Source organism: Phalangium opilio, unplaced genomic scaffold (assembly GCF_054372755.1).
Source record: "Phalangium opilio isolate 3A_F unplaced genomic scaffold, DU_Popi_V2 ptg000209l_1, whole genome shotgun sequence".
In the NCBI taxonomy this organism is placed as follows: domain Eukaryota; kingdom Metazoa; phylum Arthropoda; class Arachnida; order Opiliones; family Phalangiidae; genus Phalangium; species Phalangium opilio.
The window spans coordinates 9,277,389-9,302,589 of record NW_028324217.1 but is presented as its reverse complement, the minus strand read 5'-3'; the positions used below and the strand labels follow the sequence as shown (position 1 = coordinate 9,302,589).

General features: G+C 38.3%; 2 protein-coding genes across 3 annotated transcripts; one reads left to right on the top strand and one right to left on the bottom strand.

Moving 5' to 3' along the window:
- Positions 1-631: 631 nt before the first annotated feature.
- On the bottom strand, positions 632-14,219 carry LOC149619006 (kelch-like protein 24). 2 transcript variants are annotated; one of them, XM_089855630.1, is made up of 10 exons: positions 13,730-14,219; positions 13,357-13,668; positions 11,043-11,161; positions 9,851-10,022; positions 9,603-9,789; positions 6,900-7,355; positions 6,542-6,688; positions 5,578-5,743; positions 5,341-5,443; positions 632-3,486 (listed from the first exon to the last, which is right to left on the bottom strand). In XM_089855630.1, the coding sequence occupies exons 1-10, from the start codon at positions 13,916-13,918 to the stop codon at positions 3,451-3,453; spliced, it is 1,887 nt and encodes a 628-aa protein (XP_089711756.1). In that variant the 5' UTR covers positions 13,919-14,219; the 3' UTR covers positions 632-3,450. The 2 variants fall into 2 exon arrangements, with proteins under 2 accessions (XP_089711756.1, XP_089711755.1); XM_089855629.1 differs by having other exon boundaries at positions 5,341-5,453; positions 5,579-5,743.
- An 8,638-nt stretch (positions 14,220-22,857) lies between these two features.
- Positions 22,858-24,441, top strand: LOC149619005 (uncharacterized). Its single transcript, XM_089854897.1, has 2 exons — positions 22,858-23,314; positions 23,923-24,441. Exons 1-2 carry the CDS (start codon positions 22,904-22,906, stop codon positions 24,358-24,360), a joined length of 849 nt encoding a protein of 282 aa, XP_089711023.1. The 5' UTR covers positions 22,858-22,903; the 3' UTR covers positions 24,361-24,441.
- Positions 24,442-25,201: the final 760 nt, after the last annotated feature.

Sequence of the window (25,201 nt, the reverse complement as noted above, 5' to 3'; positions counted from 1 at the left end):
CGTTGAGCGACGAAAATCAATCTCTTATTTTTCTGATTGGATTAGAGTCTGACTCTTGGGGTAAAACAGGTTCTGCGCATGGCAAAATCAAGCCAATCGGGTTATCCTTTTCTCGCCTCAAAACCCGCGAACGAGATCTGAGCCGTTATAAAAATTCAAAAGAATTGTTGGTTGGGTCTACTCCGAAACGTGTGGTAGAGGCATGACAGAAGCGTTGCAGAAGCTAGTGCTTCTAGCGGCCTCTAGTTTTCCTACGGAACAAAATTTCCTTACGAAAAAAAGGGGGCGCCACGGTCGCGTTTCGAAAATCGGTTACTATGGGCCAAAGCTAGTCGGCTATCCTGTTGTCATCCATGGTAGTACTGCTGCCAAGTCTCTATTTGAAACTCATCCTATAAATTTCTGACGTTAATAAGTCAAATAGATGCAACCATACGCGGCTGTTGAATTTAGCCATAAAATAAATATTTTCACTTCATATGTTTATTTAAAAATAAACCAGTCATCACAATTGTTATCATAAATCAAAATTGTGAAACAAATTTTCGGGATAAAAAAATTGGGGCCAAGCCAAAGGCATTCATTAACAACTGACAAATGTTAGTTGGCACAATTTTTTTTTATTCGGGGGGGGGGGGGGGGAAGATTAAAAAAGCAAATTAAGAAAGAAAACTTGCTGAGCAGTAATTAATCCTGTTAATAAATATCACAGATACCTATTCGATTAGTTAATCTTTGGAAGCATTTTTTTTTTTTTTCAGATTTAGTGCAATAAGAAAACAATTATTCATATTTACTGAAAACAAACAACAGTTTCAAAGCTATAACATGGATAAAGAATGCGCGAGAGGAAATTTGTTTTCACTCTACAGGATCGGCAACTCCCTATCTCGGGCGACAGCTTATTCTGTATATACTCTGTTACAACATCGGTTGTCACCACGCGCAAAGCTGTTTCTCTATGCAACTTAGCTTTGTACGTGCTGTCAAGAGACAAAAAACTTCAGGATCTTCACGATTTAAAATATCCGCGAGTTTTTTAGCTCGAGTGTACGGACCTCTAGGCCTTAGTTTCAAATACGTGTGAAATTACCTACAGCCTACTACCCGTATTTGAAACTAAGGCCTAGAGGTCCGTGCACTCGAGCTAAAAAACTCAGATATTCTAAATCCTGAAGATTTTAGTCTCTTGACAGCACGTACAAAGCTACGTTACATAGAGAAATATATTTGCGCGTGCTGACAACCGATGTTGTAACAGAGTATATACAGAATAAGCTGTTGTTCGAGATAGGGAGTTGCCGATCCTGTAGAGTGAAAACAAATTACCTCACGCGCATTCTTTATCCATGGCTATAACACAAATCCAACACACTTGGCTGGTATAAATTGTGCTTTAAAAATTGACTTGAACTAATATATATGTCCTTATAAGGATATACACCGAAAATGGTGGTAGGGACCGAAGTACACTGGGTTGTACGATTTTGAGTCGAAAATGTTCTATGATTGGAGTGTTTTACGTAACTAGCATTATCTTTCAGTTTCTTACGTAAATTTAACAGGTTATCCGCAAAATGCCATATAACATTTTCCACTCAAAATCCCCCATAGAACTAGCTGTTTTCGGTTCTAGCACACTTTTTGGAATACAGTGTATATTTATCCACAATAACTTTGACCTTTACAAAAGTTTTAATTGACATAATAGTTCATTTAATTGTTCATTCTTGTTTATTTTTATATTATTGCGAAACGTTGTGGACCAGACGCTAAATTTTGTTAGATAATGAAGGCGGATGACCATGCAAGGTTGCTAAATTAATAATTTGTTTGAAATGGCACTTGATTCGGCAGTGTTTAGTCGTGTGTTTTCCCATAGTATGTCACATGTATGTTAGTATGATGATTTCGAAACTTTGTTTACCACAAAATATGGTCCCCTTTTCTTGTACAAATGACGAAGGACCGCTTTATACCATAAATCAGATGAAGGGCGTGCAAAGAGCCCTTTGAAAGTTTGCTTAATCTTAAGCCTTTGACATTGACAAGAATTTTCTAAAGGAATGAAACCTTTCAAGTTTCAAGTACTTTTTATAATGGCGATACGCATTAGGGTAAAACAAGTCACTTATACAGCCCATTGCATAATTTCTGACAATATCAGAAACACATTTTCATGTGAGGACAACCTGTTTAACATGACTTTCACGCAAAATATGTGTATTTCTTGATACTTCTTGATAATATAGAACCATTTTCAACTTCCCTAAAATATCAAACGGGGTTCATTTCTATTTAAAGCGTTCCAATAGGTCAATGAGGACTTTATCCTACATTCTGACCCGAGTCCTCAAAGGCTTAACTGAGCAACCTGGATTGTTACAGGACCTTGCCGGCAGATTTTAAGTATGAAAAATAGCCCATCTTCAAAACACAACATTGTCCCCATATATGCTGACTAGTGCAAAGTATTACCATGGATAAAGAATGCGCGTGAGGAAATTTGTTTTCATTCTACAGGATAGGCAACTCCCTATCTCGAACGACAACTTATTCTGTATATACTCTGTTACAACATCGGTTGTCGGCATTCGCAAACCTAGGTCTCTATGTAACGTAGCTTTGTACATGCTGTCAAGAGACAAAAAACTTCAGGATCTTCAGGATTTAAAATATTTATTTGCGAGTTTTTTAGCTCGAGTGCACGGACCTCTAGGCCTTAGTTTCAAATACGTGTAGTAGGCTGTATGCAATTTCACGCGTATTTGAAACTAAGGCCTAGAGGTCCGTGCACTCGAGCTAAAAAACTCGCAAATAAATATTTTAAATCCTGAAGATCCTCAAGTTTTTTGTCTCTTGACAGCACGTTACATAGAGACCTAGCTTTGCACGTGGTGACAACCGATGTTGTAACAGAGTATATACAGAATAAGCTGTCGTCCGAGATAGGGAGTTGCCTATCCTGTAGAGAGAAAACAAATTTCCTCACGCGCATTCTTTATCCATGGTATTACATTGTGACACGGATGGGAAAACACGGCGACAGGAAGGGTAAATGAAAGATTCTCAATGCGAAGCGGAACTTTGTCAACCTCCTTCACTAGCTACATCATCCAGCTTAAAGATTTACCTGGTCTTTCCAACATAATCAGACTTTCCCATAAGAACAATTAAAATTAGTTAACCACATCATTTGATTAGCCGTAGTAAAAAAGGGAGTACCGAAAAAGTATGTACATCACTACATTATCCTTCATACACCAGTTCATCGTCTCCAACATCAATGGGAAATACAGCGGTATACCTTAGTTTATTCGTATTCGATTGTCCAGTATTTGACACGCGCAAGAGAAAACGTTCAACGTGGTCCAAATGACTTTCCACCGTAATTAGTGCACTATTGATGCAGTCAGCCATGTTATTGTCATAGCTACTGCCGTCAGCTAGTCAGGAACGCTCCTTTGCGGGACTATCTTTAGGAAGCTAAATGAATAAAATAAAAATAAATCAATTTTACTTAAATTATAAGTTTATAAGATATGTTCCATTGTCACTGGTTACAAACTGGAGCTTGTGATGAAGTGACGTAGGTGAAACGTTATAGATTCTTGTAAAGCGACGCCTGATGAGGCGTTGTCAAAGGCTTCGTACAGACTAAATAGGAAGATGGACTGCAAAACCGAGTGTAGTCAATTCTCGCGTCGTTCTTGAACTAGCTCTCACTACGTCTCTAACATTATGAAGCGTCATACTTATGGAACATATCTTATAAACTTATGATTAAAGAAATACATCTAAAATGTAAAACTACAAATTGAACAAAGCCAACAAGGTTAATTCCATGGCTTGTCTGGGGCCAAAATGTTTAACCCGAGCATCGCGATTCTGGAACCATAAAGCACGGATGTGTATTGTAGATACAATACAGCTCCGTGCATAAAGTATTGGCGGATTTTCATAATTGGCCGAGTGCAAGGCAAGCGAGTTAGATTACTGCCGCTCGCATGCTCTAGTTTGGAAACCCCCTTCAAAGAAATGGTTTTCTTTCCCTTGCCAGTCTTGAATTCGCTTTTAAATAGCGTGTCAAACTCATGTCACCAAAACTAAATTCTTTGTAAATTAACTTTGTAGCGGACCTGTAACCTAGCTTTTACAGCAAATCGGTTACAACTTGCTAAGTTGGATTAAGTCTGAACTTCATTTTTCTGCCAATATGTTGAAAACTGTATTTACAATTTCGATTTTAAATTTTGTTGTTTAAAAACCCATAAGATATTTTTATTTCGAAAAGAAGAATATTTCGGCTGAGTCCGCGAACTTAGTTTCAAGTATAGGCGATTTTGGTGGAGAAAATTAGAAAATGAACCCTTGGCGGTACTGGTTTTGTCCCTTATAATTTAATACTAGAGGTGTGCGAGTCCTCATTTTTAGGTTTCGAGTCAGAGTGCTCGAGTCCTTAAAACATGGTTTCGAGTCCAAAATTCTTAATCGAGTCTAATTCGAACCCAAAATTTGTCTGAGTTGACTCAAATTTATTATTTGTTTACAATGAAATTACTGGTTTCATTCTTCTAACTGTTCCAAAACTATACAAAAGTAATTTTACCCTTTTGAAATATGAAAATATTTTTATCCTAACTGATAAAGTTGGCTGTTAAAAAATATTCACCCCCTTTCAGTTATACTAGGATGTGTGGACTACAATTCGTATTGCGCATAACATATAAAGATATATCTTTGCCTTTGGTAGCGTTGTATAGTATGCACTGACAAGTGACAATGCATCCAATGATAATCTTAGGGTCACGTGTTCACTGCCATCTAGGATCTCTCTTGTTATACAGTTAGTCCCTTTGCCCCTTATGAAAAATGGACTGGTGGTTAAAGAACAATGGACTCGTCTAGCCCTAAACGGGTAATTTTAGGCCTTGGACAAGGACCCAAGTACCCGTTTGAGTCATAGAAAAACCAGTTTCGAAGTCAAGTACCCGCACAGGCCTATAGAGCTATTTCAGAAGCCTTAGTGTGACGCCACGCATGCTATTTGCACATAGAACCAAAGCGGTACCAAACATGGCCGCCCACTGTCAAAGCTAAGCCCGTGACGTTTCACCTCGGCACTGACGTCACAACTGAGATAGCTGTATTTAATACAAAATTGGGGTGAAACGGTTTTGAGAAGGGGATATAGGCAGAAGATAGACTAGTCCTCTATAGATACCATTCAACATAGGTACTTATACGATGCGCTAAAGGTGAAACATAACATATGATTCTGGTAAAGGACAGCCGCTATTACAGTCACCGAGTTCATCTTTTAACGACAAGAAAACTTACTCTTAGTTGAGTGCAGGCCAACCATGATCTTGATGTCTGCATGATTCCGACTGTATTCCAAGTATCTTTTTCAGGACAATAGCATTCGATCGTATCATGATATCTTGGCGATCAGCACATTTAAAGGAAAAAAAATAAAATAATAACACATAAAATTCACCTACTCCCAGTCCCAATTTAAATGCCAAGACCGATCTAATCTAATTGCGATAGCGTTACAGTCAACACTGAACTCACCGATCCCAGCCTTCTTCACCACCACAGACGTATATTTTGCCATTTACAACGGCAGCCCCGGCTTGATATCGTCGTTCGCGCATAGATTTCTTTGGGATCCATTCTTGTTTTTTGGGATCGAAACATTCAACCTTATTGGTATTTTCCACTGACGCTTGCCATCCACCTGCAAGGAGATAATTCAGTCTAAGATTAACTAGCAGACGACAGAAAAACAGTACAAAAACACCAAAATTTATAATAACAGTCAATGTTTTCTAGCCCTTTCTTCGCGATCAGTGAACAAAAGTTCACATTTGGTGAACAATTGGCCTTATTCCTGATCAACGCCACTGAGGCGTAGCGGCGACTTTTGGAACTATAATAATACGGTAGCCAATTACAGGTGGCGCTGGAGTCGATGGACTCTGATGGAGATCTGTTATTTTCTATGTTTTGATTATTACCGCTTCAACTTCAAAAAACATGTTTTAACTAATTATTATTAACCTAATAATCTCCAAATAGACCAAAATCGAATGAAAACTTAGTCCGAAAGTCTTATTTCATAATATTAGACAGAATAAGAAAGGTAAAATCAACTTTTAATACTTTCGAAACCATATCGCTTGTTAAGCCTTGGCTATTCACATGATTCAGAAAGATCAACAAAACATAGAAAATAACAGATCTCCATCAGAGTCCATCGACTCCACCGCCACCTCTAATTGGCTACCGTATTATTATAGTTCCAAAAGTCGCCGCTACGCCTCGGTGGCGTTGATCAGGAATAAGGCCCATTAAGCCTTGGCGTTTCACGTCTGCAGGGCACAAGGCCTAACTTATTCTACTACAATACTAAGTATATCATGCCAGAAAAAAATTGCAGTGGCAATAGGAATTTCTCTCACCACGTTTACACATGGATTGCAATGGCCGATATCATAAACTAACCTATTGTCATAAGCCATAAAATAAACCCTACCTAGTACATAAATTAAACCATTTAGAACGCAAGCTGCTGATCCAGAACGAGCTATCAACATTGGCGGGCCATCTGTCCAACAATTTGTTCTGGGATTGTAATACTGAACATTTTCTATACCATCACCGTCTTCCATAACCGCACCGCCTATTTAAAAACAACATATTTATATACATAGTTTACAGGCGTAGAGGAATCCTACCATTAACACCAGGAGACCAAGCGACTTAGAGTGTAAAATCGTCTGCTATTTTACACTCTAAGTTGCCAGGTCTCCTTGTGCAAATGGTATGAATCCTCCACGCCTGTAAACTATGTATTGTTGAAGTAAATCTGGTATAAACAGCAATTAACTCACCAGCAACGTACATAAGACCATTCAAAGAGACAACGGCGGGACTGGTCAACGCAATCTTCATCGCAGCAACAAACTGCCATTTATTCGTGTTAGGATCGTACCTCTCGACGCTGGACAGTCTTGAAACTCCTTCCCATCCACCAACGGCGTATATGTATCCGTCCAATACTGTTAGGCCTAATTCGGAGCGAGCCACATTCATGGAGGCCATTTCTTGCCACTGGTCAAAGATGGGATCGTAACGCCACAATGATTTGGATGCGGAGCCATCAGGATACTCTCCACCAGCCATAAAGAGCATATTTTGACCAGAAACAACTAAACCGTGCTTTGAAACAGCGAAGGGAAGACAAGCTAGACTCAACCAGCGACTTTTCGTTGGATCAAAACATTCCACCGAGCGTAAAACGACCTTGTCATCTTCGCCACCAACAGCGACAATAACATCCGAGATACCTTTAAGAGATTTAAACTGAAAAATTCAGAAAATTCTAAAAATGGAGGGAAAACTGCTTTCATAATGAAAGCACCCCCAATAGCGAAATACTGCATTTGTATGAAGTTATTGCTTTAAAGCAAAACTTGGCTCCATTTGGCACCTCATGCTGGAATGTATTAGAACCATGGATAAAGAATGCGCGTGAGGAAATTTGTTTTCACTCTACGGGATAGGCAACTCCCTATCTCGAGCGACAGCTTATGCTGTATATACTCTGTTACAACATCGGTTGTCAGCACGCGCAAATATATTTATCTATGGAACGTAGCTTTGTACGTGCTGTCAAGAGACAAAAAACTTCAGGATCTTCAGGATATAAAATATCCGCGAGTTTTTTAGCTCGAGTGCACGGACCTCTAGGCCTTAGTTTCAAATACCTGTAGTAGTCTGTATGCAATTTCAAACATATTTGAAACTAAGGCCTAGAGGTCCGTGCACTCGAGCTAAAAAACTCGTGGATATTTTAAATCCTGAAGATCCTGAAGTTTTTTTTCTCTTGTCAGCAGGCGCAAGGCTAGATTACATAGAGACCTAGCTTTGCGCGTGCTGACAACCAATGTTGTAACAGAGTATATACAGAATAAGCTGTCGCTCGAGATAGGGAGTTGCCGATCCTGTAGAGTGAAAACAAATTTCCTCACGCGCATTCTTCATCCATGTTAGAACTCTTACACGAGGGTGGAGTCGGAGCCTCCGAAATGAACTAGGCCCATGCATGTCAAATTTTATGTGGGGAAATATCCAGTTTGTTAAGGAAAATATTTTCACCATAGGTGGCGCTTATTTTACCGTTGTGACAGGGGTCTTCCTTAAATTATCGTTGATATTTTAGGGGTCAGTCATAAAATTTTTATGATAGAGAAAAGTTTAATCCTAAAATTAACGTAAATGTTTTTGGGGCAATTCACTTTTTATTGAATTTTTCGGTTAGATTGTATTGATGACAACAAAATAAATTATTTCAATTAAAATAATTCAGTAAGAGTAATAAAAACGTATACTTACAATCCGCGACCTTGGCCCAAATACTTAAGTAGTCGACAGGGTCACGGGGTTGCACTGTGTTTATTTTACGGTACTATAAGCGTCCCCAAGCGTACAACCACGGCGAACTAAATTGGTTGAAAAAATATTCTCGCTTCGCGACACGCATGGGCCTAGTTCATTTCGGAGGCTCCGCTGAGACACGCCTCGTTTAAAGCAAAGCACGGGTCCCCTACAAGGCGGCTTTCCCCCTGCACTCCAGTTTTGGCTTGGCAAAGGCTTGTGGGCGGGATTTACAAGTGCACTTATAAATCCCGCCCACAAATGTCTGTTGCCTTCGCCAAGCCAAAACGGGAGTTCTTAAGGAAAGTCAACTTGTAGGGCATCTACTGGACCCTCGCTTTGCTTTAACAGGTTCATTTGCTCCATTTGTTTTAGACCCAAAGGCACTCGCAAATTTGAACTTTTGAACACAATAAGAAAATTACATTGGCTAGTCCTAAAGGGTTAGAATTTTTTTTCCAGAACTGCCAAGTGATTCCACTAAATAATCCTAAAGAATTGACAATCGCTTAACATGGTATTGGTTCTAGCATGGATTAACTAACGCTAGGGATTGTTCACTAACCGTGTTTCCCATGTAATTCTATCGCCAACTACATGTTCCGAATTATTCCTTGATTCCCCTCTTCATTCCCCCAATTTATTGGACCAAAACGGATGTAGATATAGCGCCATCTCTAGGCAAAATAAATCGTTTTGCCCAATTTAGGCAGTATTTCAATTTTGATGTCATAGAACACGTGATATTTGGTCCAATTTTCTTATAACTTACTGTTAGGGATAGTAGCTGCTGCTAGGGGGCGTTTGGAACATGCATGCGTTATCTTTTTGGGGGAACGAACTATCCCTAGCGTTAGTTAATCCATGGTTCTAGCTTAAGAATGCATAGTTTTCAGGTCGTTGGTAAGCCAAGAATCCACAGAAAGGCAGGCTATCCATGGCTGACATTGGTTCAAAGAGCCCTTAACCAAATGCGTGTCACTTGGTTCCCCTACCAGTTGACTTTCCTTGCGAACTCCAGTTTTGGCTTGGCGAAGGCGGGAGACATTTGCCAAGCTAAACCCGGAGTTCAGGAGGAAATTCAACTTGTAGGTGAATCACGTAACGTAACCCGCCCTTTGCTTTAAAACTAAGTTCATAGTTAAAAACTCGAATACCCATGGCTTTTCTGGGGGTTGATTGCACAGTGCACACTTCCCGTCTCCTATCTGGGAGTAAATGAAACCTTTTGGCTTCTTCTACAAGAACTCGGCATTCGGGTGATTGGGCAATGGCAATGATTGGCGAAACTTGGTCCTCCAAGTAATATGGGCTTAAAAGTGGTAGGCGAACGTGTTGCAAAACCTAATAACGATATTAGATTTAGGTGAAAAATTGCTATTTGCAAACAATTGTTTCAACTAACTCTATCAAAGCTTTCTCTTCGCATATCAGGATTGTAATTAAGCCACGCTAAAATAGCTTCAAAAACGTTTTCTTCGTTATCAACTTCTAGGTCGTCACTGCGTATAAATTCAATCAGTTTATTGCGAGTCAAAGTTAGAAATTCTTCTTGGTGCGTCACCTCTCGAAAATGCCTGCGGAATTAAAGTTTTATTCAGTAATGAGAAACGAGGTTTCAGTTTCTAATAGCGTATTTTATTTACTGCTATGGCGAACCTCAAAGCACAGGGTTGCCACGGAATTTTCAGAACCAATTTCCCTGACTTTTTCAGGTTTTCCCTGACATTTTTCTGAGATTTTCCCTGACCTTTTTCTGAGATTTTTCCCTGACCTTTTTCTGAGATTTTTCCCTGACCTTTTTCTGAGATTTTTCCCTGACCTTTTTCTGAGATTTTTCCCTGACCTTTTTCTGAGATTTTTCCCTGACCTTTTTCTGAGATTTTTCCCTGACCTTTTTCTGAGATTTTTCCCTGACCTTTTTCTGAGATTTTTCCCTGACCTTTTTTCTGAGATTTTTCCCTGACCTTTTTTCTGAGATTTTTCCCTGACCTTTTTTCTGAGATTTTTCCCTGACCTTTTTTCTGAGATTTTTCCCGACCTTTTTTCTGAGATTTTCCCCGACCTTTTTCTGAGTTTTCCCCGACCTTTTTCTGAGTTTTTCCCCGACCTTTTTCTGAGTTTTTCCCCGACCTTTTTCTGAGATTTTCCCTGACCTTTTAAGACCGAAAGGGTAAATGTTTACAGCACGTTTTAAGTGCTTATAATTAAATAACTCTACATTAAGTTTTCCACTGTATTTGTTGCACCAAAATGAATAAGAAACATTTTAACTATGAATAACAGTCTAGGAGATTTTTTTAAAGGCATTTACTTTACAAAAACAATTCTAGACATTTGTAAGGATTGCTCTAGTGTTTTCTGTGTTAAGAGGGAACGATGAGGAGAAACTTTCATTACTCTTTCAATAAAGACATCCCCAGAAATTTTACCCACTAAAATCAAATTCCCTGACTCTGCTGAAACTTTCAAAATTCCCTTGCTTTTCCCCGACCTTTTCGGCCCATTTTTAAATTCCCTGCCTTTTCCAGGTTTTCCCTGACCCGTGGCAACCCTGGAGCAGTAAAATTCAATTCTCTATAACAAAAAATGCTGACCTTAAGGTGAAAGATTTAGCTTTTTGCATAAGTTCGCTACACGCGTGAGTTTCGGCAAAACAATGTATGCCAAGGCAGTTCGTTTCATCCATATGACGTTCGAGAAATTGGCAACAAGCCTAATTAATAGAGACAATTTTGTAATTTTCTACAACTGTTCACAAAACACTTAGCAAAATCTGTGTAAAATTTAATAACATTTCCCTGAAATTTATGCCTGACACTTTTCCTAAATTAATTTCACCAATTACCAACTACCCACAAATTTTCCTGTTTTCCCTAAATTAATCCTTAATCCTTAGTCTTATTTCAACACGTAATACTGGAAATGGGATGATATATGTGTGTAGAGGCCTGTCGCGCTGTGTGGTGATTCTAGTCTGTCTCAGAACACTGCAATCTCTAATACTAGGCCTTGAAATGTACCACTGAAGCATTTTTTACGTGACATTTTGAATTTGCGCTTAGTAACCGTTAGATGGCTCTTTTCTGAGGCGAATTTTTGCGATGACGAAAGTAAATTCGTACTGCGCAGTCTCGCATGACGTCAAGTCTTTCGCTTATGGTGAACCAGGGTAGGAAATAAGGATTTTTTTAAACTGGACTAAATAACCTGGTCCATGACCATTGACCAGGGCACATCGTATGCTAAACTAAAGAAGTGGATAATTAAAATATTGGAGATAATGTCTGTGTCCGAATTCAGCTACCAAAGAAATCTCCTCCTACCTCTCCTAAGCTCGCTCATTGGGCAATCCAAATCAAACTCAGGCAGTTTTTGGGAAAACCTTAAGGGCTGTGATGGGTTGAAATTTCCATGCAGACGCCATTGACACGTGTCAAAACGTACACCAAATTTAAACTAGTATTTTTCGAACTCGGAAACCGTTTAGCATCATGAACCGGTTTATTGACCGGTTTTTTGCTTTCTTTTTCGAGACGAACTTAGCAGATTACACTTTGTCGTTGCTAACAATTTCCCATCTAGTGCCATTTGTGAAATCTTAACTACCACCCCCCCCTTTTATTCCTATCGCAAGGCCTAGTATTAGAGATGGCAGTGCTCAGAAAGAACGTTTACCTTATGTGAACTAAATTTCACCTTGAAACAGCGTTTCATCATTCTTAAAAATTCCGATTCTCTCTAAACTGGACAGTGGGTAGTCCCCCTTTCACCTCTGATTCCTATTTTTCTACCCGCGAATAACTCGACACAGGGTTCATACAACTTTTGAAAACAAAATTTCCCTGAGATTTCCAGGTTTTTCCCGTATATGGGGTATCCTATGGAGCAAATGTTAACGAAGGAAGAGGGGGAAATAGGACTATAACATACTAAAAGGACATACCCGTCTCTCTAATATGACCAGAGTTATGAGCCTCCAAAGCTTAGTGTAATGTTAATCCTATGGAGGGTATGTTAATGAACATTTTGCTTAATTACTCGGCCCCTGTTTGACGCAAATTTCCTAAAATTTTAAACTTCTGAATTTCCCTGAGGTTTTTGTCAACAATTTATTTCCCTCAGGGTTCATACAACTTTTGGAAAGCAAATTTCCCTGAGATTTCCAGGTTTTTCCCCATATACTTCCCTGAGATTTCCAGGCTTTTTCCCATATACTTCCCTGAGTTTTACAGGTTTTTCGCCGTATACGGAGTATCCTATGGAGCAAATGTTAACGAAGGAGGGGGGGGGGGCAAATAGGACTATAACAAACTAAAAGGACATCCTCGTATCTCTAATATAACCAGAGTTATGAGCCTCCAAATATAGTGTAATGTTAATCCTATGGAGAGGATATGTTTATGAACATTTTGCTTAATTACTCGGCCCCTGTTTGACCTAACCCCGAGTTTTTAGTACAGTTGGATTTGGGGCAAATAGGACTATAACATACTAAAAGGACATCCCCGTATCTCTAATCTAACCAGAGTTATGAGCCTCCAAAGTATAGTGTAATGTTAATCCTATGGAGGGAATGTTCACGAACATTTTCCTTAATTACTTGGCCCCTGTTTGACTCAAACTTCCCTGATTTCCCTGAATTTTACCAAAAATTCGAAATTTCCCTGAGGTTTTTGTCAACTATTTATTTCCCTGATTTTCCCAGGTTTTCCCTGTTTTCCAGGTTTGTATGAACCCTGCCGACAACCTGTTTCTGCTTGACACGGCTAATTGGGGGGGGGGGGGGTTGGAGTGGGAGTATTATTAGTTCTAAAAGTAATTTTCTGGTATCGGGGGTACCCTCACACCCCTAATCATTTTAATTCAAAAACTCTCCCCTTTAGTTTAAAAACTCTGTTATGTTCATACTTCTCTGACTGGTAACACTTCTAGCAGATTTGCCGCGGAAAGTAAAGCTTGTACGTTGGCTTTGTTGATCATAACTTGGGAAGTATACGCGTAATCTAAGAGAAGCTTTAAAGTGTTTGATTCAATGCCATTAATCACAACTTTTTCGCAGCTCTGTTGACTTTCGGCTAAATTTCCAGCAAACATTGCTTTAAAGTATGGGCTAAATGATGACAACACTACCCTATGACACGGAAATTCGATACTCTCCGCGCACAAGGTGACATCGCAGAATGTAGAGGCCAAACGAAGAGTATTAAGCCCAGAGAGAACCTATTTGAAAAATTATTAAGATTGTTGTCAAAATGAACAGAGGCCTAACTAAAGCCTATACCCTGTTAGAATGAGTTCCATCTTCAAAGTTAAACTCTTCGTTCACATCCAGCGTACTGAAACTTGACGTTCCCGACACGGATTCTTGGCTACCGCGATTTTCTAACGTTTCAACAAGAAGTTCTTCTTGATTGGCTAATTCCGCGATGGGAAGGTGAATAGTAGGGTAACCCGATGATTGGGAGTACATTTTAAAATAGCTAATTCTATCAATTTTGAATACACTTTGTTACGAAACGCAAACTTCCAAACTTCGATTATAAACATATGATTATAAAATATGGCCAAGGCTTAGCGCGGAATCGGCCTAGCCAGCTTTAAAACCGCTTCTTTAATGCTGTTTCACCCATTTTACAATGTTCCCAAGCGAGTCAAGCACACTTTTATGTTTTAATTAAGTTAATTACCAATTATTTATAATATGAATCGTTGTACAAAGAAATAACAAGACCGACAGTAACCACTTGACACTGACTGTGACTGACAGTTGTTCCTTTCCTTATTTATGATTGGCTGAAAGTCTGACTCTGAAACCTTTGTAGCCATTTTTCTATTGGTTGGTGCTAGTTTTTAATGGGAGGGTGAAGTGGAAAATCAAGTGATTTTTATCGATTCTTCTTCCAATTATAAGATCATTCTGCATAGTGAAACCTTGGATGAAGAATAGTTACACTTCTTCATCCAAGGTGAAACATTCAGGAAATACCTCCGAATGATTTTAAAATTCAAATTAGGTTCAAATTTTAAGGATAATTTCGGAGGTCCTAATTTCAAATTATCCTTAAAATCTGAACCTAATTTGAATTTTAAAATCATTCGTAGATATTTCTTGCATGTTTCACTACGCACACTGGTCTTTCAATAGAGTAATTTCTTTCTCATATATGGTAACGTCATAACCCTCTATCTCTTACCTAAGTGATATACCCTTTCCGGTGGCAAATAGAATTCTCTTACAAAGTTACTCCCAACGTTGGGGATACACAGTTCACTCCCCCTCTCTACCGAAATTATACGTAGAAGAATCACATGATTTTCCACTTCACCCTCCCTTTAAAGGTCATCCAGGGCATCTAAAATTACTACTCCAGTAAAGCTACTCCATGTAATTTTTACAATGTAAAGGCCCGTTCAGACGACACTCTTTTTCTCGCTACGCTCGCTGTGCTGAGCTCATCAGATTTTCTGGCTTCACCAGCCTCTAGAAAATGCACTGTTCACACGGCCAAAATTTTCTCATTCTTGATCTCGGCAAAGCGAGAAAAAAAGTTGAAAATATTCAACTTTTTTCTCTCTTTGCTCGGCACAGCCAATAGAATGTTTCCGAAATGACGTCATTCTTTGTTGTGTAGTCTGCTACTCTGTAGAAATGTGTTTTCTTCGGTTTCATTAGTCCGAATCTCTTGAAATTTTACTGATAAGTATATTGAATGATTTTAAATTATCGTGCAAAGTTTTAAAATGATTTGTTTTTTTTGCAAAAAATTCATTAAAGTTTTATTTATGCATAATTAAAACCTTTTTTTAAGAAAAGAACTATTCGTTTTAAAACTTTGCACGATAATTTATAACCCTTCGATATATATCTCATTAAAATTTCAAGGGATTTGAACCAGCGAAACCGAAGAAAACACCTTTCCACATAGAAGCAGACTACACAACAAAGAATGACGTCATTTCGGAAGCATTCTATTGGCTGTGCCGAGCAAAGAGAGAAAAAAAGTTGAATTTTTTCAACTTTTTTTCTCGCTTTGCCGAGATCAAGAATGAGAAATTTTTGGCCGTGTGAACAGTGCATTTTCTAGAGGCTGGTGAAGCCAGAAAATCTGATGAGCTCAGCACAGCGAGCGTAGCGAGAAAAAGAGTGTCGTCTGAACGGGCCTTTAAAGCAAAGAAAATATACGCTCCAGGAATGGAAGGTATGTCTGGGGTTTGGGTTGACCAAGGAACTTCCGGTCTATGCAATTTCAATGGCAGCCGGAAATACCTCGGTCAACCGAGCCTGCCTTTGGAGCGTACTAGGAGGGTCCAGACAAAAATTTACACTAGAGGAAGCTACAGTTTCCATTCCTGGGGCGTGTATCTTCTTTGGTTAAAGCACAGCCCACTCGATCACGCAAGTTGCACACGTTATAGAAGCCCCTTCAAACAGCCAAAAGTCAAGAATATGACCGATTAGTACTCCTTGGTAGGGCTCGGGGTTTTTTGGTCGATTTTTTCGGAAAATACGATTAACTACAAATAATCGAAAACTATTCTGAAGTTTATTCGTTTAAACAATACAACAATTTTAGATGATATTTTTTGAGATTGAATAATCTTAGTAAGATTTTAACCGACAAATGTATGCAATCGAGAAAATTTTCGAAAAAAAATTATGTAGAAAAAAGGGTCGTACTCTACGTTCGGTTAAATTAAAAATATTTTATGTTATAAAATCCACTTGCTTTGAAGTCTAACTTTTAGCGTAATATTTTGTAATTTAAGCTTTGTAAAAAATATGCAAATCATTTTTTTGAAGTAGACTTTCATCTGGAATATTGTCACTAATATTTTTTATTAGAATTTAACATGTATACGCTTATCTCCGTATCAGTTATTTATGATCAGATCGCCAAACTCAATTATTGTTACAATCTTTTCGATAAAACCCAATTCCAACAAGTCGGGAAAACCAAAATATTACCTCTCCGTGTCGAGAAGATTATATAACCTTAAGTATCCAATGAAAACGTCGACCTTTTGCTCTCATCCTTTCCCGCGCTTTGCGCTCCCGCATTTCATCCTTACTCTCAACATTATCTTCCTCCATTTTACATATAAAAATCAAATACTCACAAAAAGAAGTGGCAAAAACCTGCTGGCTCTTTACAACCACTTAATTTGACTTAATATCCAATTTCCAACAACAATAATATACCGGTAGTTTAATTGACAACCTACTAGCATCGAAATTCTCATAAGGAATGGCTCCCGCGGATAAAAAACGGCAATTTTCAACTAGGTGGGCGTTATCTCATAAGATTTGAAAAATATCATTTGTCTTTTTTACCAATGCCTAACCGTTTGGATTTTTTAAAGCAGTCTTAGCACCAAAAAATATTTTTGAATGAGGATAAAAAAGGTCTGTCCTCTCGTAATTTTTTAAGCTTTTATCATGATTACTCTATACAACAGTAACAAGGAGTATAAACCCATTAGTGGAAGCAGTATTTTTTTCCCAAAACAATCTCGCTTATGTTTATGCAATGAATGAAATATATCACAATGCACGGGCCTTGATAGATATAGGAGGCAATGAAGGAAATATATCGCATGCACGGGCCTTGGTAGATATAGGAGGCAATGATAATCTCTCTCTTTGCACGAGAGGTTTATCTTTAATATTTAAATAAATATAATTATTTTTAATTATTTTAATCTTCAATAATTAACATTAATAATAGTTAAATCGTTTAAAATAAAGTTATACTTATTATCTTCTCAAACTTTGCTAATATTGACGTTTAAAGTGAAGGGTACCCCTCTTCCCGCTTTCTTCAAATTTTGGGGTATATATACGATTCGTTTCCATTATAATAGTAAGGAAAAACCGCAAATGCGAAAACCTTTGGTAGCGCTCCTACCTTAGGGAGGCTAGACGTTTCTCGTAACCCTAGCTGATCGCCGCGTATATCCTAAAACCAAACGATGATAATGGAGTAGAAGCCAATGATACAGATTGGTGTCTATGTGGAATAGACGGAAGACCAGTGGATGGTGGTGTTAGAAGGCAGTGTAAGTGCAGACGGGTGTCAATGTGGGATTGACAAAGAACAGAAGATGGTGGTGATTAGAAGCCAGTATGTACAGACTGGTGTCCACGTGGAATGGACGAAGACCAGAAGATGGTGGTGATTAGCAGCCAGTAAGAACAGACTAGTGTCCATGTGGTATGGACAAAGACCAGAAGATTGGTGGTGTGAGAACTCAAGTAGAGGAGCCATTTCCGTGACTGTGAAAGCAGTTCGGAAATGGCGAACACGTTTGCTCCGATACGCAAACTGCGAACGCGGTCACGTGGGTGTAACAACGGACAGACAGACAGACAGACAGACACACACACAGACACACAGACAGACACGGCCGTTACAGAACCTCTCCTGGACTACGTCACACGGAGAGGTAAAAAGCCATAGTTATTACGTTAGTGGACTCTATCTGTGATATTTTCGCCATAGGGATCTCGTGATACCGCTTACCGTATCGTCGAAATGACGATAAAAGCAACAACAATTAATGTGTAACATCAGAAGGGGATAATAGATAATGCTGGATTTAATTCAAAAATGGATTTCTTCGAAACCCATCCATATTATCTCAACATAAACGCCCTAGACTCGAACAAAGAGGGGTTAATGTAATATAAAAGGGTTAAAGTAAAAAGGGGAAGTGAAATAATATTTGAGGATCACCAACATACCTATTTACCTAGATATGCAATCATTTCTCTTTATTGATAAACAATTGCAGAAGTTAAAACAAAACACAGACAGACACGTCAGGTACAAAGCCTGTCTCTCAGGAGAAGTAAAAATCCACTCGTCCCTACCGCCAACTATATTTCAGAAGGACACACTCGAAACATACATATTTTGATCATTTAGTTGAAAACGACTTCTCTATTCCGTTTTTATTAACTAACGATATCAATACTCATCCTATATTAACTTTGGAAAGAGTTTCATGATACAGTGGAGTAATGTCTCAATTTTTCGCTTTACAAACTATTAACTGAATCCAGGCTATCGACTTCTTACCCAATCTTCGTTACTCGTCTTTTATTAACTTTGACTACAGATTTTTCAGTTAAGAGAAGTTTTTCTCAAATAGTTTATTAAAATTATATGATATTAATTATTTTTATCTGAAGTTACTTATTATACTTCCAGTTGTATCGTTTTAAGAGACGTTTTTCCTAGAGTATGCCTCTTTCGCGAGTGTCTGAAACACCTTAAAATGGTGTAGTTAGATTGTTGATGACAGTTAATAGAATAGTGGTCAGTACAGTTTTTCAGATACCCGTCAACTGTGAATACGATCCGGAAATTGAGAACCCTTTTGTTCAGATTATGAAACTGCGAACGCGATCCCCTGGGGTGTAACAACAGGCAGACAGACCAACAAACACACAGACAGATGAATAAGTCGAGAACAGAACGTTTCCAAAACAATCATCACTCGATGAAATAAAAAATCTAGCCTCTATATTGGCTTCATATGAGTCCAATATTGTTCGACATTTGTCCAATGTCGGTTAGATATTAAACCAATATGGGCTCGATATTAGTCCAATATCGGTTAGAAATTGTCCAATGAGGGTTTGATTTTAGTCCTATATTGGTTAGAAATTTGTCCAATGCGGGTTTGATTGATGTGTGAATAATATCTTTACCATTTCTGGGTAATAATCGATCCCTTAATATATGATTCTGGATCGAATTTTGGATGAGGCTTCAAATCTGGCTTATCGTTCGACCCTCCCTTTTTGGACACTAGTTACGTTATCCAAAAACAAGACGGCCCAAGGGCTCGTAATAGTAGCCATATCGTACGAGTGAATAGCCCCTCTATACCCTACCCTAATGAGTGGATAACCCCTCTATACCTTACCCTAATGAGTGGATAACCCCTCTATACCTTACCCTAATGAGTGGATAACCCCTCTATACCTTACCCTAATGAGTGAATAGCGCTATCTTTTTCAATGCTTAAATGATTTACCGTGCATAAAATCAGAGTGAATAGCCCCTCGATTCCCTACTCTCTAAACAGTGATTAAATTATAACCGTATAAATTTACTTATGCTTTAATTCTAATATTCCGGCGAATCGAAGAACAGATAGTTTTTAGTGATAATTCCCTCGATGAGCTTACAACATAGACTTATGCCGAATTTGCCGATGCACACTTATCGCATCTTATAAATTTCTAACAAGGACTTATGCCCAGAAACTTTTGAAAGAGAAAGTTTAGTTATAGAGATTACGCATTTTAGTGATTATCCCCTCGAATTACCTTTAGCAATGCTAAAATGATCAAACGCATAACGCTCATTTAACACTATGTTAGCTCTATCTAAACCCACATTTGAATTAACCGCCAAAACGTTCCAGTCAAACATAACATAGATGACGATAGCTACCGAACGAGAACGAAACACATGAGGAGCTCGGTAGGAAACGGGGAAAATCGTTATCTATTTAATTAGCACATACATAAAAAGAAAATAAATATAAAAACCCCAAACATACAAATTCATAAGTATCCGACCCCACAGATAAAAATTCAAAAGTATCCAACCCCACAGATTAAGAGGTACCCCACCCCACATCACCCCGACATTTTAGAGATAAAAATAAATAATAAAAAACTCGAGGTTTCTATCAAGTCTCTATGGTTTAGTGGTTAGAATGTTTGTCTACTGCGCCAGCGTCCCGTTTTCGATCCCCGGCCCTGACCTGAAAAAATTTTAATTAAAATTAAATCTCTAACCGAGCCCAGTAACCCCTATGGGTGGGTTGTGGTAATATAAAGTTCCTTTTAAGCTAAAATCTGACGATAACGAAAGCGAAAACTCCGGCCACGACTACTACTAGTACTACTACTACTACTACTACTATTACTACTACGACTCGGGTCAAACTAAGAGCCTATCGTATACTACGATATGGCTAAAAATGTGCTGTCTCAGAGTCAGCCGTTTGGATCCATTTACATCCAATTTTGGACAATATTTTTTAACAGTGCACGCCTTAGGAAATAGTCAAGTGCTAATTGAGTAGTGATGAGGGTACTATTTATCGCGTATGTGATTCGGTTTAGTAACGTTGCTTTTAATGTTCTTATGTTACCACGCTTTGTGGTACACTTCTCTCGAAGAGAAGTATTATATACTTTTGAAAATATTGCCAATCACAATGATATTGATAGTTCATATCATTATCAGGTTTTTTAATACAATTATTTGTCAGTGATTAAAACTTTGCTTTTTTTAGTTAATAATGAGCTCAAACAATTTAAAAAGATCAGATTTTATCGTAAAAAAATTATAGTGGCGGTTACTCGTCCAATTACTTATCGATAAATGGAACCAAAACCACATTTGTATCAAGAATCGTATGGATCATAATTTTTTTTCGAAATCGAATAAAACGTATTGCAAAAAAACTTTTTTGAGTAAAATTCTTTTGATTATGTTGAAAATTTTAGTTTTTCGGAAAAAATACTTACGATTAATAATTGCATCACTCTACCTTTTTCCAAAACAAATCGAGACGAAATACTTTTGTATAATCTTCGTTTTACAAATTTTAGTATGTTAATTTATTTGAATAATAGTTAACCGATCCCCGAGCCCTACTCCTTGGTCAACGAGTCTAAGAATTAGCATTATGTCTATGGGGAAAATGCCGTTTTTTGAAGTAAAATGGGTGTAATTTCGCTTTTTGTGGATCAAATGTCGTGAAATTTTAAGAAGAGGCGCGTAGTAACGTTTTCTAAAGTCCTACAAATTTTCAAGTTTCAAGAGTGAATAGTTTTTCAGTAAAAAAATAAACACTAGGCCCAACCGATAACGTTCGTCAAAGCAGTCTAAGAATTAGCATTATGTCTATGGGGAAAATGCCGTTTTTTGGAGTAAAATGGGCGTAATTTCGCTTTTTGTGGATCAAATGTCGTGAAATTTTAAGGAGAGGTGCGTAGTAACGTTTTCTAAAGTCCTACAAATTTTGAAATTTCAAGCGTGAATAGTTTTTCAGTAAAAAAATAAAGACTAGGTCCAACCAATCCAGCTGATAACGTCAGAAGGGAATTCCCTTCTGATAACGTTCTTCATCAAAATACTGTATTTAATATCTTATATTTGATTTATTATTACAATTAACTAGTCGTTAAAACTAATTGGCAAATATGTGAAACCAAGTACTACAAGTATTGGGGGGAAAACTTATTTATTTGAAACCATAGACATTATAACACTATTAAAGCCTAGACAAACTATTGGGGAAAGCGGTCCTTGAAAGTTTTTGTGAGGGATTTTTCGCTTCTCCTCCTTCGCATGTGTGATGGGGTGAAAGACTAGTGGCGCCCCCTAGCGACGAGCGAAGGAGTTATTGAGTTAGAGTAGTGGCACTCTATGTTAACTCCCTATAGGGCACAATAAGTCAAACCCTCGGAGATGCCATTACTCCATTTTATACGGAACCAAGGCTTAGCTCGCCTTAAATGCTTTTATTACTAATAAATGTATAAAAAAAGACTCTTACCTTCAGAAAACGGTGGTATTTCCTCGAAAGTAAGTAGAAATACAAGTTCCAAGTGTTTTTTAAAAGATTTTACAGGTGTAAAATTTATAAAATACGTTTTTCCGCTCTTAGCTCGTCTCCGCGAATCGCGGAAATTTTTTTTCCGTATAAAATGGAGTAATGGCATCTCCGAGCGTTTGACTTATTATGCCCTATAGGGAGTTAACATAGAGTGCCACTACTCTAAGCTCAATAACTCCTTCGCTCGTCGCTAGGGGGGCGCCACCAGTCTTTCACCCCATCACACATGCGAAGGGGCGAATGCCTTAAAATCCTCACAAAAATGACTCTCAACTGTTCCTCTTGTATCTCTATGTTTGAAACATTTGCCCAGCGCGTTATAAAATGGCTAGAAGTCATCCAGAGTTGAAAAAACCACAAACTGAAAGTTTGATAATTTTTAGAAAAATAACTATTAGTCCTAAGCCTTTCAAAATATTTTCTAAATTTTTAGTGTACTTTAATTTACAAATAATAAAAAAATCAGGAAGCTAGAGCTTACATTTTTCACTTTCCTATAAAAGTTTGTTCATCAACTCGACAATTCCCCCTAACATTTCAGTGCTTTTTGTCTCAAAAATCTAGACTCGTTCATGTTTTTACTAGCTTTTCCACTACACCCTCTCGATTCTCGAAAATACATGGGTTTTGAATTCTTTGGACGGGCTTCTATAGCGCGTGCAACTTGCGTGATCGAGTGGGCTGTGGTTAAAGTAACAGCATGGATAAAGAATGCGCGTGCGGAAATTTGTTTTCACGCTAAAGACCTTTTCAGTTTTCACCGGTAGAGCGGGGGTGAAAAGGGGGGGGGGAATTTCGAGAAGTGAGCATGCGCAGGAACAATGTTTGGGGGCAGTTGTATTTTGTAACCATTGATTTTCGCATAAGATTCCAGTTTATTTTTCAATATTGTTGTATTGAAATGGTTTCGTGCTGCATAAACGGTTGTAAAAGTAGGAATGGTAGGACATCCGGAGTGAAATTTTATCGAATCCCAGTTGCCAGACGTAAAATTTGGGGTAGAATATTGAAATTTTACACATCAAATTGGAAGGCCAAGGCTTACGAGAATTTGAAAATCTGTGGGTTGCATTTTTTGTCTGGTTGCCCTGGGTGGGATCGCGCCGATCCAGATTGGATTCCAACCTTAAATTTTCCGAAAAAACTAAAAGTTTCGGCGTCAAAAGTAAAGTTAGCGAGTGAAAGAAGTGCTCGGGTTGAAAGAAGAGCCCAAAAAAGGGTAAGTTTCAATAGTAAATACATGGATAAAGAATGCGCGTGAGGAAATTTGTTTTCACTCTACAGGATAGGCAACTCCCTATCTCGGGCGACAGCTTATTCTGTATATACTCTGTTACAACATTGGTTGTCAGCACGCGCAAAGCTAGGTCTCTATGCAACGTAGCTTTGTGCGTGCTGTCAAGAGACAAAAAACTTCAGGATCTTCAGGATTTAAAATATCCGCGAGTTCTTTTAGCTCGAGTGCACGGACCTCTAGGCCTTAGTTTCAAATACGTGTGAAATTACCTACAGCTACACGTATTTGAAACTAAGGCCTAGAGGTCCGTACACTCGAGCTAAAAAACTCGCGGATATTTTAAATCCTGAAGATCCTGAAGTTTTTGTCTCTTGACAGCACGTACAAAGCTACGTTACATAGAGAAATATATTTGCGCGTGCTGACAACCGATGTTGTAACAGAGTATATACAGAATAAGCTGTCGTCCGAGATAGGGAGTTGCCTATCCCGTAGAGTGAAAACAAATTTCCTCACGCGCATTCTTTATCCATGGTAAATAGGTTCAACTTAAGTGGGCCGTTTGTTATCAAACATCGTACTTTTTTTAGGATGATGAATATGATGCGGTTTTGAATGATTTAACTTTAAGAAAGAGGCTCAAGTTATCTCTGCAGTTTCATCAAGATTGCGTTAGTCGGGAAATTAGTTTTGAAGGAAGTAGTAAGATTCCTTCTGTAACCTCGGATATAGCAGTGAACAAACCAGTTGCGGCGAAAAAAAAAATTTCTGATGCCATGAAAGATTTTGAAAAATTAACGATATTGAGTGGTACTGTAGAAGAATTAGACATTACACCTGGTCTTATAGAAACAGTGGTTTCAACACCTGAAATTCCAATGGTTAACGTTAATCTCGGCAATGACCAAAGAATTTCCAAAAACATTTCCAGTACGAAAGAAATAGGGATTCAAGTACAACTGCCTGGTTCGTGGAAAGAAGTTCGGTCGATTGGATGTCAGTCTGAATATATGGACTATGAGCAATAGCACCCTTTTTGTTGTAAAATTTCCAATTGTAACAAAAGTTTAAACTACGCAATTAAAAGCAAATTTCTCATAACGATTAAACTTCATTTCAAATTGCAATACATTTAATAATTTCTAATTTCTGGCCCTTTGTGGGTTTGAAAAAGTGTCGCCAAGGATTGTGTATAAATGCAGTTTTTAAGGACTGCGAAGCAAAACTCGTTTTTGTATAATTCTGTATATACTCTGTTACAACATCGGTTGTCAGCACGCGCAAAGCTAGGTCTCTATGTAATCTAGCCTTGCGCTTGCTGACAAGAGACAAAAAACTTCAGGATCTTCAGGATTTAAAATCGTTTAAAATATCCTGAAGTTTTTGTCTCTTGTCAGCCCACGCAAGGCTAGATTACATAGAGACCTAGCTTTGCGCGTGCTGCCAACCGATGTTGTAACAGAGTATATACAGAATAAGCTGTCATTCGAGATAGGGAGTTGCCTATCCTGTAGAGTGAAAACAAATTTCCTCGCGCCCATTCTTTATCCATGGTAACAGTCTTAGGGCCAGAAATAAGCACTGGACACGGAAGATAATCCAAATCCAATAAAATTTCAAAATGTCCCATAATTGTTTTAAAATTAAACTATGGAGGTCCCAGTGGTCATTTAAACGAGAATCAATTTCGGCCCAGCCCCGCCCTTATTTTGAAAAATGAACAATAGTCCGGCCCGACCCCTTAATTTCCAAAAATTTGAAAACCCTGACCCTGCCAGGCCCGATACAATTTTCAAATGTGGAAAGCCCGGCTTGGCCCCACCCTGGGTCGGGACTCTGCCAAGCCCATTTGGCCCCAGTTTTAATATA